The sequence below is a fragment of the Equus asinus genome, chromosome 26, assembly GCF_041296235.1.
Source record: "Equus asinus isolate D_3611 breed Donkey chromosome 26, EquAss-T2T_v2, whole genome shotgun sequence".
NCBI lineage: Eukaryota > Metazoa > Chordata > Mammalia > Perissodactyla > Equidae > Equus > Equus asinus.
Window position 1 is genome coordinate 34,617,545 of NC_091815.1, and position 19,175 is coordinate 34,636,719.

General features: G+C 43.0%; 1 protein-coding gene across 1 annotated transcript; it reads left to right on the top strand.

Annotated features, from left to right (window-relative positions):
- The first annotated feature begins 17,894 nt into the window (after positions 1–17,894).
- On the top strand, positions 17,895–18,706 carry GPR32 (G protein-coupled receptor 32). Its single transcript, XM_014863303.3, is given in 2 exon segments — positions 17,895–18,390; positions 18,393–18,706. Coding segments are annotated over 2 exon segments (810 nt in total).
- Positions 18,707–19,175: the final 469 nt, after the last annotated feature.

Genomic DNA, 19,175 nt, shown 5'->3' on the forward strand with positions numbered 1-19,175 from the left:
TACGTGTAAAATAATTTATGTGTAAATATTGGGGCATAAAAGACCCTCATTAAGCCCCCGCTCTGTTTAAGAATAGGGCATTATTGTTAACTGACTCTTTCTTTATCCCATCGCTCATCCCTCCACCTGTAACCACTCTCCTGAATTGTGTTTACCCTTCCCTTGATTTCCATTATTACTTTGGCACATGTGTGTGTCCCTTAACAGCATATTATTTAGTTGTGCTTGTTTTTGAGCTTTAAAGCAATGATATCTGTATTATTTGCTGGGGCTGCCATAACAAAATACCACAGGCTGGGGTGCAGAAACAACGGAAATTTATTTCTCACGGTTCTGGAGGTTGGAAGTCCGAGATGAAGGTCTCAGCAGGATCGGTTCCTTCTGAGGCCTCTGTCCTTGTCTTGCAGACGGCTGCCTTCTCTTTATGTCCTCGCACGGTCTTTCCTTTGTGCTTGGGCATTCCTGGTGTCTGTGTGTGTGTCCGAAAGTCTCCTTCTTATAAGGACACCAGTCAGCTTGGATCAGGGCCTCATTTTAACTTAATTCATTTCTTTAAAGCCCTGTTTCCAAACATGGTCACATTCTAAGGTACTGGGGAGTTAGGGCTTCAAGATATGAATTTGGGGGGGGATGCACAATTCAGTCCATAAGCATATCTTACGTATGTATCTGCAGCTAGCATTTTGTTATTATTATTATTAAAGTCTTTATCTATTTATTTACTTATCATTGTGAGAAAGGTTGTTGCTGAGCTAACATCCATTGCCAATCTTCCTCTATTTTCTTATGTGGGATGCCATCACAGCATGGCTTGACCGGTGATGCTGGGCCCACACCTGGGATCCAAACCTGCGAATCCCAGGCTGCAGAAGCAGAGCGTGAGAACTTAACCACTACACCACTGGGCCAGCCCCTAAAGTCTTTGTCTTTTTAGAGTAGTTTTTAGGTTCACTACAAAGTTAAGAGGAAGGTCCAGCGATTTCCCCTATAGCCCCTACCCCCACACATGCGCAGTCTCCCCTCTTATCAACATCCCCACCAGAGAGGGACATTTGCCACAGGTGATGAACCTACACTGACACATCTTTATCACCTGAGGTTTACATTCAGATTCACCCTTGGTGTTGTGAAAATTAATAAAAGAAGTTGGAGCTGGGAAAGCCTGTAGGGGGAGCTCTCAGGCCCTATCACACATGGTCAGTTACACCAAACAGGAAGAGACAGAAGCTGCATCTTGGACTGGAAGTAAAACTACTTTACTACTGAAGGAAGATTTCCCTCCCCACCCCGCAACAGCTCAGCCAATGAGAAACACTGCAGCTCAGCCAATGAGAAATGCTGCAGCTCAGCCAATGAGAAATGCTGCAGCTCAGCCAATGAGAAACGCCACAGCTCAGCCAATGAGAAACACTGCAGCTCAGCCAATGAGAAACGCCACAGCTCAGCCAATGAGAAACACTGCAGCTCAGCCAATGAGAAACACTGCAGCTCAGCCAATGAGAAACACTACAACTCAGCCAATGAGAAACACCACAGCCCAGCCAATGAGAAACACCACAGCTCAGCCAATGAGAAACGCCACAGCTCAGCCAATGAGAAACACTGCAGCTCAGCCAATGAGAAACACTGCAGCTCAGCCAATGAGAAACACTACAACTCATCCAATGAGAAACACCACAGCTCAGCCAATGAGAAACGCCACAGTTCAGCCAATGAGAAACGCCACAGCTCAGCCAATGAGAAGCACTGCAGCTCAGCCAATGAGAAACGCCACAGTTCAGCCAATGAGAAACACTGCAGCTCAGCCAATGAGAAATGCTGCAGCTCAGCCAATGAGAAACACTGCAGCTCAGCCAATGAGAAATGCCACAGCTCAGCCAATGAGAAACGCTGCAGCTCAGCCAATGAGAAACCCCATGGCTCAGCCAATGAGAAATGCTGCAGCTCGGCCAATGAGAAGCTGTTGCCACCCTGAACTGTTATTTTCCCCCAATGGACTTTGTTTAGAATAGCCCCTCCCTCTCCCCCTTTTCCTCTATAAAAGCAGCTCCTCTCCTTTGTTCTCTGGATTTGCCTGTGGTGAACTGTAGCATACACATCCCAAATTACAATTATTTTGGCTATTTCCCAATAAACTCATTTTGAAGGTAAAATAACCAGCAAATTTGCTTTTTAAGTTGACAGTGTTGTACCTTCTATGGATTTGGACAAATGTATAATGACGTGTATCCATAATTATACTATCATACAGAGTATTTTCACTGCCCTAAAAATCCTCTGTGCTCCACTTATTAATTCCTCCCTCCCCCAAGGCAACCACTGATCTCTTTACTGTCTCCATAGGTTTGCCTTTTCCAGTGTCATATAGTTGGAATCATACAACAGGTGGCCTTTTCAGATTGGCTGCTTTCACTTAGTAATATACATTTAAAGTTCCTCCATGTCTTTTCATGGCTCGATAGACTATTTCTTTTTAACACTGAATAATATTCCACTGTCTGGATGTATCACAGTTTATCCATCCACCTGCTGAAGGACTTCTTGATTGCTTCCAAGTCTTGGCAATTATGAATAAAGCTGTTATAAACATCCAGGTTGCAACATGCTTTTTAAAGGCAAACGTATATTACAAAGATTAGTTCATGTTGGTGCCCATAGCTGGAGTTCGGGCATTTTCACCGTGGTATGTTATTCTCTGGGAGAGATGCCACAATGCATTTGCTCTGTTCTGGCTGACATTTGTGCATTTTACAAATGGGCATTTGTGTTCCATTTTCTGCCATTGTGAACAATGCTACCATGAAGATGTTTGTACTCTCCCTGTTGCTACACACGTGCAAAAGTTTCTCTAGGATCTATACCCAGGTGTTCAACTGCATAGCCAGAGAGAATGGGAGAAAATGTTTCCCAACGTGGTTCTACCCATTACAGGGCCACTAGTGTGTTCTCATCCTCCCAATTCTCTACATCCTCATCAACACTCAGTACCATCAGGTGTAAAATTTTTGCCAGTCTGGTAGGTGGAACATGTTATCTGACCGTGGTCTTAATTTGCATTTCCCCCATTACTAGTGAGACTGGGCATCTTTTGATGAGCTTATTTGCTATCTCACACCCCTCTCTGTAAAATACCCATTGTAGGCTTTTACATATATCTTATGTATAAAATTTTGAATATATTAAAAAAAATTTTACTGAGTGTCTCCTACTTACTAATTGACAGTCTTTATATATTCTGCATATGAATCCTTTGTCTGCAAATCTGTGACTTATTCTTTTATTTTCTCGATATTGTGTATTGATCGGAAGTTCTTAACTTTATTCATTTATTTATTTATTTTGAGGAGGATTAGCCCTGACCTAACATCCACCGCCAATCCTCCTCTTTTTGCTGAGGAAGACTGGCCCTGAGCTAACATCTGTGCCCATCCTCCTCTATTTTATGTGGGATGGCTGCCACAGCATGGCTTGCCAAGTGATGCGTACGTCTGCACCCGAGATCTGAACTGGCAAACCCCGGACCACCGAAGTGGAATGTGCAAACTTAACTGCTGCGCCATGGGGCCAACCTAGAGGTTCTTAACTTTAATGTAGTCAAATTTCCGAGTGCTTATGCTAGGTACTTTGGAGGACTCATTTAAGAAATTCTTCCCTCCCTGAGGGGGATAACGACATTCTCCTTCATTATCTTCTAAAAGCTTTGCATTCCACATTTAAGTCTTTAATCCATCTGAAGTTGATTTTTGTGAGGTGTAATGTAAAATTTTAATTTCATTTTTCCCTATGAGGATGATTAATTATTTCAACAGCATTTGTTGAATACTTATTCTTTTCCAAGTTCTCTGTGGTCCCTGTTCTGTCATATTTTAGAATTTGTGGGTCTTTGTCAGAGCTCTCTATTCTGCACATTGGTTAATTTGTCTAAGCCTGCAGCAAGACCATGCCATCTCAATAATCATTGCTTTATACAAATTTTCAAAAACATCTATAGTTTGTATAAACTCTCCCAGAGATCATAAAAAGAAGTAACACTCCCTAACTAATTTTATGAGGTTACTACAATGTTAATACAAAAATTAGTCAAGAACAGAATAAGCAGGGCAAATCACAGTCTATTTCTCTCATGGATCAAAAAATCCTAAACAAAATGTTACCATCTGGTTTCATCAATATGTGAAAATATAATGCCTGATGAGGTTATAGCAGATATGCAAGGTTGTTTAGCATTAGAAGAATCTGTTAATTAATTCAGCACATTATCAGATCAATTGAGGAAAACCAGATGACAATCTTCAGAGATGGAGAAAACGCATTTGATAAAAACTTTATCCAAAAAATTGTTATTTCTAGAATGAGCTAAGCGTCTAACTCAAATGGTTTGAAAATACCAATAAAGCAAATCCACAGAAGCAAGAGCAAAATAAATGATTAAGAATATGGGCAGAAATCAAAGAAATGAACTAGGGGAAAAAAGAAGATTAATAAAACCGAAAGGTATTTTGATTTTTTTTTAAAGATTTTATTTTTTTCTCCCCAAAGCCCCCCCGGTACGTAGTTGTATATTCTTCGTTGTGGGTCCTTCTAGTTGTGGCATGTGGGACGCTGCCTCAGGGTGGTTTGATGAGCAGTGCCATGTCAGCGCCCAGGATCTGAACGAACGAAACACTGGGCCGCCTGCAGCAGAGCATGCGAACTTAACACTCAGCCACGGGGCCAGCCCCAGGTATTTTGATTTTTGAAAAACTTCCTAAGATAGGTGACTTTTGACAAAACTGAATGAGAAAAAAGTGATAGACTGCAAAGAAAATACAAGCTGTAAATGTAAATAATTATAGCCAGGGCAGAGATACAAGGAGTAATGAAATAATACTATGACTAACTATGGGCTAACATTTAAAAACATAGATGAAATGATTAAATTACTAGAAAAACAGAAAGTGCTAAAAATTATACAAAAATAGAGAACTTGAATAAATCAGTAAGTACTAAAGTATTTGGGGTTATAGTTAAAGATCTCCCCTGTCTCTCTCTCAAAAGAAAAAAAACAACAACAACAATACACACAGAGATGTTATTTTAGGCAAGTGATATCGAACATTCAGGAATACTTAGTTTTTATCTTATATACATTATTCTAGAAAACAGAAACCAGGTAAAATCTATCTAGTTTACTTTTGGAAGCTAATGCAACGTTGATTCCAAAACCAGATAAGGAACATATACAAGAAAAGAAAATTTTAGATCCATTTCCCTTGTGAATGTGGGTATAAAAATCATAACTCAAATAATAGCCCATGAAATCCAACATTGTATCATAATTCATCACGATCCAGTAGGATTTATCCCACTAATGCAAGGATGGTTCAAAATTTTAAAAAAGAATCTTTCAATATAATACACCATATTAATAGACCAAGGAAGAAAGTGTAATAATTTCAATCAATGTGGAAAAATAATTTGATAAGGCTTTATATTTATTTGTGACCAAAAATTAAAACTAAGGAAAAAAGTAAAGGAAATTTACACTTAGTAAACTAGGGGAAAAAAAGGAATGTTCTTAATTTCTTAACCTTTCCAGCATATGCCATAGAAATTTTGGATGCTTTCCTTTTAAGATCAAGAACAATGTTAGGATATCCTCATTATGGCTGTTGCTTAACATAGACTGCACATAAGTCCTAATGCTGTATGAAAAAAAGAAAAAGAGAGAAGAAGTGTAAAGACTGGAAGGGAATAGAGAAAGCTGTCATTATTTGAACGTGATATAATTATATACCCAGTAAAACCAATAGAATGAACAAGTTCTGAGAACAAATAATAAAAGACATCAGCAAGGTCCCCAGGTACAAGATTAACCTACAAAAATCAATTGCATTTCTCTACACCAACAATAAACAAACATAAAATGTAATTATGCTGGTGCAGTGGCATATAGGTTAAGTTCACACACTCCACTTCGCTGGCCTAGAGTTTGCCAGTTTGGATCCAGGCCACGGACCTATGCACCGTTCATCAAGCCATGCTGTGGCCGCAACCCACATATAAAATAGAGGAAGATGGAGTCATCGCAATCCCTGACTTCAAAACGTACTACAAAGCCACAGTAATCAAAACAGCATGGTACTAGTACAAAAACAGGCACACAGATCAAGGGAACAGAACTGCAAGCCCAGAAATAAAACTGTACATCTGCAGACAGCTAATCTTCGACAAAGGGGCCAAGAACCTATAATGGAGAAAGAAAAGTCTCTTCAATAAGTGGTGCTGGGAAAACTGGACAGCCACGTGGGAAATAATGAGGGTAGACCACTATCTCACTCCATACACAAAAATAAACTCAGAAGGGATCAAAGATTTGAAGATGAGTACTGAAACCATAAAACTCCTGGAAGACAACATAGGTAGTACACTCTTTGACATCAAACTAAAAAGGATCTTTTTGAATGCCATGTCTTCTCAGACAAGGGAAGCAAAAGAAAAAATAAACAAGTGGGAATTCATCAGACTAAAGAGCTTCTGGAAGGCAAAAGAAACTAGGATCAAAACAAAAAGACAATGCACCAATTGGGAGAAAATATTTGCAAATCACATATCCAACAAGGGGTTAATCTCCGTAATATATAAGGAACTCACACAACTGAGCAACAACAAAACAGATAGCCTGATCAAAAAATGGGCAGAGGAGATGAAGAGACATCTTTCCAAAGAAGATATACAGATGGCCAATAAACACATGAAAAGATGTTCAACGTCACTAATCATCAGGGAAATGCAAATCAAAACTACACTAAGATACCACCTCATGCCTGTTAAAATGGCTATAGTCACAATAGCCCAGACATGGAAGCAACCCAAGTGCCCACCGAACGATGATTGGATAAAGAAGATGTGGTTTATATATACAATGGAATACTACTCAGCCAGAAAAAAAGACAACTTCATCCCATTTGCAATAACATGGAAGGACCTGGAGGGAATTATGGTAAGCGAAATAAGCCAGTCTGAGAAAGACAAACACCGCATGATTCCACTCATATGTGGAATATAAGCAAACACACGGACAAAGGAAACAGCTCAGTGGTTACCAGGGGAAGAGGGGCAGGGGGTGGGCACAGGGGGTGAAGAGGGGCACCTATGTGGTGACAGTCAAGAAAAAACGTACAACTGAAATTTCACAATGATGTAAACTATTATGAACTCAACTTAAAAAAAGACTAAAGGGGCTGGCCCCGTGGCCGAGTGGTTAAGTTTGCGCGCTCTGCTCCGGCAACCCGGGGTTTCGCCGGTTCAGATCCTGGGTGCGGACATGGCACCGCTCATCAGGCCACGCTGAGACGGCATCCCACATGCCACAACTAGAAGGACCCACAACTAAAAATACACAACTATGTACCAGGGGGCTTTGGGAGAAAAAGGAAAAATACAATCTTCTAAAAAATATCAATTGTTTTAAAAAAATAGAGGAAGATGGGCACAGATGTTAGCACAGGGCCAATCTTCCTAAAAAAAAAAAGTAATTAAAAATGCCACTCACAAATCCCAACAAAAATCTAGCAATTATCTAGGAACTAGCAAATAAGAAAATGTAAGATTCTGTGGAGAAAACTTAAAGGCTAATAAAGACCCAGTAGAGGTTCTGAATCAAAGCAAAGACACTATGCTCTTGGTTGGGGGTGATTAAATATCATACCGATGTCAATACCTCACAAATAATTCATAGATTGAATACAATTTCAGGCAAATTTCTGCTTGGGTTACTTTTAACAGCTTTCTTCAGATTCTTATACCATACAGTTCACACAAAATGTACAATTCAGTGGTTCTCAGTATATTTAGATACGTGCAGCCACCACCACAGTCAATTTTAGAACATTTTCACCATCTCAAAAAGAAACCCTGTGCATTTTAGCTGTCACCTCCCTATCTCTCCATCTGCTCCCAGCCCTAAAAAACCACTCATCTATTTTACGTCTGTATAGATTTGCCTATTATGGGCGCTTCATATGAATGGAATCACATAAACATGTGGTCTTTCGTGACTGACTTCTTTCACACAGCGCAACGTTGTCAACATCCATCCAAGTTGTGGCGTGTGTTAGTCCTCATTCCTTTTCATGGATGGATATCATCGCGCTGTATGGATATACCACATTTTGTTTGTCATCCGCCAGTGGATGGACTGACGTCCGTTGATGCTTCCACCTTTTGGCTATTACGAACAACGCTGCTGTGAACAAGTCTACAAACTTCATCGTGGACGTTGGCATTCGTGTCTCTTGGATATCTACCTGGGAGTGTAATTGCTGCATCACACGGTGACTCTGTGCTTAACAGTCTGAGGATCTGCCAGACTGTTTCCCAAAGTGGCCGCACCATTTTACATTCCCACCAGCAGGGTATGAGGGTTCCGATTTGTCCACATCCTCGCCAACACTTGTGACTATCTGACTTCTTCATTCTAGCCATCCTAGTGGATGTGAAGTGGTGTTTCCATTGTGGTTTCGAATTGCATGTCTCTGATGACTAATGGTGTTAATATTTTCATGTGCTTTTTGGCCTTTTGTGTATCTTCTTTGGGAAATGTCTATCCAGATCCTTTGCCCATTTAAAAATTGAGTCGTCTTTTTATTATTGAGTTGTGTTCTCTACATATTCTGTTTTTTTTTTTTTTAGTTGCTACTTTGGGGCTTGTCATACACATTTCAATGGATCAGAATCAGCTTCAGATTTATATTAGCTTTAATTCCAGTGAGATACAGAATGGTTATTCCTATATAGCTCTCTTCTCCTTTTTCTCTTTTTGTAGTATTATTGTTATAGATATTAACGTTACAGCCCAACAATACGTTGTTATCATTGACACTTCACCATCTGTAGTCATTTCCTCAGCTCAGTGTAGCTTTCCTCCCACCCACCTCCTTTGTGTTGTTATGGGCAACTATATTACAAATATTACATTTTTATCTTTCCTTTGTCTTGTAAAGAGATAACTCACATACCTAGGCCATAAATTTAGCCCTGCCCTCAACCCATGTTTGCAGCTCTGCCCTGCCCATGGGTCCTGTCCCCCTGCTATTCTCTGAATAAAGGAGCACTATTACCAGAAAAAAAAAATTGCATTTTTATATGTCATAGGCCCAACAATACATTATATACATATTATTTTATAGGGTTGCTTTTAAAATCGATTAAGAGAAAACAGGGGAAAAACTATGCATTTATACTTTTTTTTCTAATTACATAATTGCCTTTACTAGTTTTTTCCTGTAGATTTGCATTACCATCTGGAAACACTTTCCTTTCAGCCTAAAGACCTTCTTTTAGTATTTCTTTTTTTTTAAAGATTTTATTTATTTATTTATTCCCTTCTGCCCAAAGCCCCCCAGTATATAGTTGAATATTCTAGTTGCGAGTCCTTCTGGTTGTGGCATGTGGGACGCTACCTCAGCGTGGCCTGATGAGCGGTGCCATGTCCACGCTCAGGATCCCAGCCGGCGAAACCCTGGGCCGCCAAAGCAGAGCACATGAACTTAACCACTCGGCAACGGGGCCGGCCCCCTTTAGTATTTCTTTAAGGCAGGTCTGCTAGCAAAAAATTCTCTCAGTTTTCGTTTGTCTGGGAATGTCTTTATTTAGCCTTCACTTTCAAAAAATAGCTTTGCTGTGTGTAGGATTTTTGGTTGACAATTTTATTCTTTGAATACATTCTTTGAATATGTTATCCCACCGCCTTCTGGCCTCCATCATTTCTGCTGAGAAGTCAGTTATTAATCTTATTGGAGTTTCTTTGGACAGGAAAAGTCATTTTTCTCTTCCTGCTCTCAAGATTTTCTCCTTGCCTTTGACTGTCAACATTTTTACCAGGCTGTATCTGGTTGTGGGTCTCTTTACATTTATCCTACTTGAGTTTATTGAGCTTCCTAGATGTGTAGGTTAGTGTAATAAATTTGAGAAGTTTTCGGCCACTATTTATTCAATTTTTTCCTGTTTCTTTCTTTCTCTCCTCTCCTTCTGGTACTCCCATTACGCATATGTTGGTCGGCTGAAAGGTGTCCGTAACAGCAGTAGTTGTTACTGCATCTGCTACAGACCTTCTATATTTGGGTTTAATACTTTAAAATATGGAAATTCATGAAAGAAACCTCAACTAGATTGGAGTTGAGTGGGCCTGAATGGGGAGCTCTCACACCCTATTGCACATCGTCAATTACACCAAACAGGAAGCGAGGGACCCTTGCATCTTGGACAGAAAGTAAAACTACTTTGCTACTGAAGGAAGATTTCTTTCCCCACCTGGCAGCAGCCCAGCCAATGAGAAACACTGCAGATCAGCCAATGAGAAATGCCACAGCTCAGCCAATGAGAAACGCCACAGCTCAGCCAATGAGAAACACCACAGCTCAGCCAATAAGAAATACCACAGCTCAGCCAATGAGAAACATCACAGCTCAGCCAATGAGAAACACCACAGCTCAGCCAATGAGAAATGCCGCAGTTCAGCCAATGAGAAATGCCACAGCTCAGCCAATGAGAAACACCACAGCTCAGCCAATGAGAAATGCCGCAGCTCAGCCAATGAGAAACACCACAGCTCAGCCAATGAGAAACCCCACAGCTCAGCCAATGAGATGCTGTTGCCTCCCTGAACTGTTACTCTCCCCCAATGGACTTTCCTTTAGAGCAGCCCCTCCCCCTCCCTCTCCCCCTTTTTCTCTATAAAGGCAGCTCCCCTCCTTTGTTCTCTGGATTTGAACTATGGTTCGTCACAGCACGGACATCCTGAATTGCAATTCTTTTGGCTGTTCCCAAATAACTTTGTTCTGAGGCTTTTCAAGTCGACAAGAACACAGAATGTCTAGGAGAAAAGAATTTCCTGTTTGTCATTTCAATTCTTTTAGCTCCCCTTGTTTTAAAATACTTAAAATCTAAAGGGGTGCAAGGGCACTTTGGGGTGCTGGAACCGTGCTGTGTCTGGGTTGGGGTGGTGGTCACACAATGTATGCACTTGTCAAAACCCTAAAACTGCCCCTGCAAGCGTGAATAGCACTGTATGCAAATAATGCCTTAATTTAAAAAATACTTAGAGTCAATTTTTTTCCTTTTTTCTCATATTAAGGATACAGATTTGACAACCTTAAATTTAAGAGCTCTGTGTATAAAAAACAACTCACACTAAAATTAAAGGTGAAGAAATAGACTTGAAAAAAACTGTACCTCATGTGACAGAAATAGCGTTAATAATCTTATCATGTAGAGTGACAGGAAGGGGAAGAAAACGGTTGGATTCCAGGAGGCAAGTGGGCAAAGAACACGAAGAGAGAGATCACAAAAGAGGGACTACAGTGAATCACCAACCATTCCAGGAGGATGTTCCCTCACACAGGAAATCAAAATCACTCCAGTCACTCAATAACCAGGGGGGAAATTTAACGAGAAGACCCAGAGCTGGTGGGGGAGGCTGGGGCAGACTCTCTCCTCCCCCGTTTTCTGTCCTCACCTCCTTCTGGGTAACAAAGTCAAGATCTTTTCTTCTTTGGGGGCCATTTCTGAGAATCCAAAGAAATAATCCTAAACATGGGGAAAAAAAGCTTTATCCCCAAAGATGTTATTTGCAGCACTATTTATAACAGCAAAACACGTGCTGGGGGGAAATCAACTTAAATTGGTTCAAGAAAGAATTGTGTAAAACCGTCACAGTCACGGCATGAGTACTATGATTTTTAGAAGGTTGAAGAATGTCTACCAGCAGGGGAAATGACTTCCTTCTCAAAACCGATTGTACAAAACAAGGCTACCCACTTGAACATAGTATTTAGGATTTCACCATTGCAGGAAGTAATCCCCAATATGCAGGCAGAGCACAGCCCGGTGAGAACAATTATCATCTTACCAGCTGCCCCCAGAGTCCCCCTTAGAAAAAGGACTGGCTGTGATAAAGGAGGACATCAAAAAGGTAACGTATTTGATCAATTCTTAGAAGCACATTTCCCCACATCTTGACCTCTCTGAAACCGGGAGGCATCGTCCAGAGGCTGGCACCCTACAGTTGCTGCTGGCGAGGCCCGAAGCCCTGCTGGAGGGATGTCCACAGCCTGGAAGAAAACCCTGCAGACAGAATGAGGCACGCTGAGCCCCTGAGAACCAACTGGATGTGCCTGGGGGGTGGGGGTGGGGGGGCTTGGTGGTGAACAAGCTGTGTTTGGAAATGCTCTGGAATCAGAAATCAATGACAGGCTAGTGCACGTAATTGCAAAGCTGGCTCAAGAGCCTGGTGGCAATGATTTTTTAGCTCTCGCATGTCGTCATTAAACAAAGACTGCCTCACCAAAGCCAGCCCAGGGTCTAGTTTGAGGGTTGGAAAATCGCGGCCCACTGCCTGTAATTTGTACAGCCTGTGCGTCAAGAATGGTTTTTACGTTTTCAAATGATTGAAAAACAGATCGAAAGAGTAATGTTCATGACGCATGAAAATTACATGAAATTCAAAATTCAGTGTCTATAAATAAAGTTTTATTGGCACACGGCCCCGCGCCATCAGTCACCGTTGTCTATGGAGCTGCTTTCCACAGCGCAGGATTGCACACTTGCCACATCATTCGAGTGGCCTGCAACGCCGGAAATGTTTGCTCTCTGGCACTTTACCGAAAAAGTTTGCCCACCCCCGATCTAGATGGCCCCGGGGATGGTACTGTACAGAAAAACATGGACATGAACGATTCTGAGTCAAAAAGTGACCCAGAACAGTTGAGTCTCCCCCCAAAACGCTGTAATATTTATAAGACAATTGGAAATGTAAGCACTGACAGAATTTATTTTGTATGTGTTGAGGAATTGTTATTTTCGAGGCATGATAGTGCTGTTATAAATTTTTAAAGGAGTTCTTTCTTTTGGAGATAGAAGTTGAAATCTTTGCAATAAAATGATATGTCTGCAATTTGCTTCCAAATAATCTGGTTGGGGGAGAATGGATGGGAATACAAACGAAGCCAGATCATGGAAGTGGAGGGACGTGTCCAGGAGAGGGTCACATACTATTTTGACTGCTTTTCTATGTGTTTGAAATCTTTTGTAATAAAAGTTTTTCAACAACAAGAAGGCACTCAAGCATGAAGAAATTTTACAAACACTTTCATCTATTTCACTTTCATTTTCCTTCTTGGCCGTGCACAAAATTCATCTATAGGGGATCTTTCAATAAATATAAAGGAAAATACAGAGTTGTAAGAAGCATTGTGCTGTATTTTTACAGGTTTTCTTTTTTTTTTTTTTTCTTGAGCAAGATTAGCCATGAGCTAACATCTGCCGGCAATCTTCCTCCTTTTGTTGAGGAAGACTGGCCCTGACCTAACATCCGTGCCCATCTTCCTCTACTTTATATGTGGGATGCCTGCCACAGCGTGGCTTGCCAAGCGGTGCCATGTCCACACCCGGGATCCAAACCAGCGAACCCTGGGCCACCGAAGCAGAACGTGCACACTTAACCGCTGCGCCACTGGGCCGGCCCCTGGGCTGTGTCTTTTCTTTCCTAGTGGTACCTATAAAAATGGCATGTCTTAGAGTCTGTGAAAGGCAGCAGCTAAAACGTTCTGCAGAAGAAATAGTCGCATGAATCAGGAGAGCTGACAGTTTTTGAGCACCTGCTGTGTGCCAGGCACTGTTCTAGCGCTTTGCATGTATTAACTAATGTCGTTGTCCTGACAGTCCCTGCGGCATAGAGAGAGGAGAGAGGGCTGTGGGCAGATGGAGTATTGAGGGCCCTGCGTGCCAGAGACCAGCATGGGGCTTGCTAGGAGCAGTCGCGTGTCCCGACTCCCATGTCTTGGCAGTTTCCCAGGCCCCGGTGACATGAATCCTCAGGACCACGAGTTCAAGGGCACCCACTGTCTGCAGGGAAAGGAAGATGTTAAACCTTGAACATGGATGCTCAGAGCTTAATTCATTCCTCCTGTGTCTTAGCCCCTTTGGGTTGCCACCACAGAATACCACAGACTGGGGGCTTACAAACAATAGAAAGTTATTTCTCACAGTGCTGGAGACTGGAAGTCTAGGACCACGGTGCTGGCAGATTAGGTGCCTAGTGAGGACCCACTTCCCTGGTGAGGGAACTTTGGGGGATAAAGATGTTCGTATCTTGATCACAGTGCTGTTGATATGGGCGTATACCTTTCAAAGAAACTAAATGAGTATACACTAAATTGGAAAATTTTCATTATACGCAACTTATATCTTAATGAAATTGATTTTTTAAAATATTGGACCTTGTCAAAGCTGGTTTCCTGGCTTTCTTCCGTGGAGATAAAAACATTTCACGCTCCATATTTTATTTGCGAATAATCCCTGGCTAAAAACTTGCTTCCCATATTCAGGATTCAAGTGTTACAGGCCTGCTGTTTTCTCTTAGCTGCAACCAAGACAGTTCTGGTGCTTGGTTTGGGAAATTCCAGCCATGCCAAACGGCCAGTAAAAGAAATCTTAGCACGATAAGAACGAGAAAAGAAAAGCAGATACGATCCTCAGGGCCTTTGCACATGCTGTTCCCTCTGTCTGGAACACTCTTCCCTTCCTCTTTGCCTAGTGAATGCTTATCATCCTCAAGTGTGGCTTCCCCAGCAAACCTCTGGCCCTGACACCGTTTTCTTTGTTACAACTCTCATCAGACTATGTTCCCTTCCTTTAGAACCCCCAGCCCCATTTGTAAATAAATACGTCTGTTTGTGAGTATGCTTGTTTCACGTCCGTCTCAGCACTCAGTTTCCCGTAGGTGGGGCCCCGGTCTGTGTGTGTCCACCCTTTTCTCCCCAACAACCAGCCCAGCGCCTGGCACAGCGCAGGTGCCTGACACGTATTTGAGGAAGACTGGGTGAGAGGGGCCGTTTGCCTGTGTACCAGTCAGCCTTTGCCTGAGACAAACCAGCCCCAAACCTAGGGGATGAAAACAGCAACCATGATTGTGCTCATGGTTGTCCGGGTGGTTCTGATGGGCTGGGCTGGGCGTTGCCGCTTATCCCCACGGACCCTGGGCATCTGGGGGCCTCTAGAGCTTGGGGTTTTCAACACCGTGTGCCCACATACATGTACATTGGGAGAACGAGTGGAGAGCACATACATCTTTATTTTGGCTTTTAAAAAGGAAAAACACTACCCACCATTACACTGACCATCATCTCCCCAAAGGAGGGAGCAGTAGGAACGAGTTCCAGAGAAAAAAGGACACTCTTTTTTTTTTTTTTTTTGAGGAAGACTGGCCCTGAGCTAACATCCATGCCCATCTTCCTCTACTTTATATGTGGGACGCCTACCACAGCATGGCTTGCCAAGCTGTGCCATGTCCGCACCCAGGATCCGAACCGGCGAACCCCAGGCCGCCGAAGGGGACCGTGCGCACTTCACCGCTGCGCCACTGCACCAGCCCCAAGGACACTCTTTTCTATTGCACACACACAGTCAATGGATTTGGAAAGAATCTTCACTGCCCTGTGGAAGGATTAATGTTTAATTCTATACAAAGAGCTCTAAGAGCTCTGAAAATTGGAAAAGAGAGAGAGAAAAAAAAGAAAAAGGAAGAAAAATGAAAGACTTTCATCAGCAAACCCTCCGATGGCTCCCCATTTCCCTCAGAACAAAAGCCAAAATCATTATGGAAGCTCAAGGCCCCATGATCTGCCCCCTGTTAACTTTCTGACCTCGATTCCTATTACTTCTTTCTTTGCGCACTGGTTTCCAGTTACACAGGCCTCAGGGCCTTTGCATGGGCTGCTCCCTCTTCCTGAAATGCTCTTCCCCCAGATATCCTCAGGGTGCACCACCTCATCTCCTTTCATGGTCCTACCTCAGGACCTTTGCACAAGCTGTTACTCCTGCATGCAATCCTTTTCCTCCAGATGGTCACATAGCTCACATCCTCACCTCCTTCGAATCTTGGCTCAAATGTCACATTTTTAATGAGGTCTTCCCTGACCACTCTCTTTGATACTATAAGCAGCCTGTTTCTGCCTCATCCCCCATATTCCCAATTCCCTTACCTTAATTAGAAATTTTTTTCTAACCATCTTCATTCCTCTCTCTGCGTGTATGAGTTACCATTTGGTGTCATTTCCTTTCAGCCTAAAGGACTTCCTTTAGCATTTCTTGTGGTCTGCAGGCAACCAATGATCTCAGATGTAGTCTGTCTGAAAATGTCTTTATTTCACCTTCGTTTTCAAAGGATGTTTTCACAGGTTACAAAATTCTGGATCGACAGATTTCATCTTTTTTCGGCACCTTAGAGATACCGTTCCATTGTCTCGTGGCCTCCCCTGCTCTGTGGTGAGAAGTCAGTTGATATTCACCTCATTGTTCTCTTGCACATAATGTGTCATTTTTCTCTGGCTGCTTTTAAGATTGTTTCTTTAATTTTGGATGTCAACAGTTTGATAATAACATTCCTGGGTGTGATTTTCTTGTATTTATCCTCCTTGGAGTTTGTTGAAATTCTTGGATCTGTAAGTTAATATCTTTCACCAAACGTGGTAAATTTGGGGCCATTATTTCTGCAAATACTTTTCTGTCTCATTCTCTTTCCCTTCCCTTCTGAAACTCCACCTAGTGGTAGGGTAGATTGATGGATATTATTCCACAGGTCTCTGAGGTTCAGCCACTTTTTAAAAATGTTTTTCTGTCTGTTCTTCAGGTTGGATAATTTCTGTTGGTCTATCTCCAAGTTCACTGGTTTCATGTCCAACCTTCTGTGAAGCCCAGCCAGTGAAATTCTCACCTCGATTGTTGTATTTTTCAGCTCTAGAATTTCCACTTGACTCTTTTTTCATAGCTTCTCTTTCCTACTAGGATTGCCTAACTGTTCTTTAATTGTGCATATCTTTTCCTTTAAGTCTTTGAACACATTTGTATTAGGAGCTTTAACATTTTTGCATATTGCAATACCTGTGTTATCTTGGCATTGGTTTCCATTGACTGCTTTCTTTGTTGACTGTGGTTCATACTCTCCTGTTACTTCACATGTGTAATGGTTTTTAACTGGATACTGGCCACTATGCCTGATATACTGTAGAGACCCTGCATTGTGTTATGTTCCTCTGAAGAGTGTGTGTCTTGTTCTGGGAGGCAGTTAAGTCAGCTGGATTCCAACTCCAAGCTCTGTACTCTCTGCGGTGGGTGACAGCTGAAAGGTCTGCTCAGTTCTTTCAGATTCCAGCTGTCGCTTTTTCACCAGGTGTCCCGGGTCCCCTCCGAACAGCAATAATCTAGTCAGCCAAGGATTTGGATGGATTTTATATGCAGATTTTTAAATTTACCTTCTCTGGGGCTTCCTTCCCTCCCACAATTTCCTCCTCTCTCACTGTCTTTCTGGCTGATCTGTCAGCTTCTAACTCTTTCCTCTCACACCTCAAGCCAGTGAGGATGCAGCAAGGGCACAGAGCCGACGCCCAGAGGACAGACTCACAGCTCTGACCCCGGGCAGCTCCCCCCTCAGGGGTACACTCATCTTCAGTTTCTGCTTGATTTTGATCACTCTCCAATGTCTTTGAACAGTGAATTCGTTTTTACTATATTTTTCCAATTTTATAATTTTTTATCCGCCAGACTATTTGTCTGACAAACCTACTCTGACATAACCCAAAGTCAGAGGCCCCTCCTTTTAATTTTGTATTATTTTGTAATCTTCTAAAGCAGTTATCGTGGATTTGTTTATTATAGGCATTATGTTTCCCATCTGACTTCCCCCACTGGGATGTGAGCTTCATGAGGGTCTGTTTTGTCACATGACTCACTCCCAGTGCCTAGAACAATATTAGAGAGACATAGCAAGCGCTCAACCAAAAGATACTGAATAGAGAAATCAACGAAGGGGTCTTAGAGGGGCCCACGGGCTCTGAAAGGTAGCCTGTGGCTCTGACATGTGGTCATTATCTTACCTTATTATATATTACCTTATCTCTGCTTCCAATTGCCCACCTCAGGAGGTGGCGTGCCTCCGCCAGCTGACCGCAGCCATCCTGTCTGTGTCCTTTGTGGTTGGCATAGTGGTCAATGGGATGACTGCCTTCCACATGGCTCGCCCTGTCACCACCATCTGGTCCTTCAACCTGGCCCTTGCCAGCTTCACTGTCTCATGGTCCCTGCCCGTTGCCATATACAACATAGCCTCCGGCCAGTGGCCCTTCAGTGAGTTGACCTGCAACCTCTCCCTGGCCTTCACCTTCTTTCCCAGCATCTGCCTCCTGGTCTTCATCTCTGTTGACCGTTGCATCTCTATCCTCTGCCCCCTCTGGGCTCAAAATCACCACACTGTGCAGCAAGACACCTGGCTGGCTGTCGGCGTGTGGCTCCTGGCAGTGACCATCATTCACTTCCTGCTGGGCTTCTCGGCGCCCCTGGCCATCATCAGCACCTGTGCCACCTCGTCCACACCACGCTCCGGCAGGAGGGCTGGGTCCACGCCGGCCGGCGGGCGAGGTAGCTGCTGGTGTTGGTTAGCGCCTTCTTCATCTTCTGGTTTCTGGTTAACTTGGTGCTTTAGGTCCAATTGGGGCGATTTTTGGTGCTAAAGAAGTCCCGTGACCCCACGATGCTGCTCATCCTCTGGGCTACCTTCTCCCCGGGCTGTTTCAACAGCTGCCTCAAGGCTTTCCTCTATGTCTTCATTGGCAGAGATTTCCAAGGAAAGCTTTTCCAGTCTTTGCCTTCTGCCCTGGCCAGGGCGTTTTAGTGAGGAGGGATTTCTCAGCCAGTCTGTCCCCGAGGTGAAGCCCCTGGGGGATGACGGAGACCTTCAGGTGGAAGCTGGAAAATTCCTGCTTAATCTGCAACCTCTTCTCTAGGCTGGCTTCAAGGACTACATTTCCCAGTGTCCTTTGCAATGAGGTATGGCCATGTGACTATGGTCTGGCCAATAGGACGTGCATGGAAGTAATCAATGTAACTTCCTTGAAGTGCCCTTAAAGGGAAAGGGGCCTGCCCTCTTTCTCCATTGCCCCCTTTGCATCGTCTAGAATGCAGCTGTAACAGTTAGCTTCTGCTGCGTAACAAACACTCTAAAACTTAGACCCTTAAAACCATAACCTTGTCTGATTTCTTGAGCCAGCAATTTGAGCTGGTCTTGGCTGGGCTTCCTCATGCATCGTCTTTGGGTCAGCTAAGCAACTCGACTTCTGGGTGGGGCGACTTGCTTTCAGCTG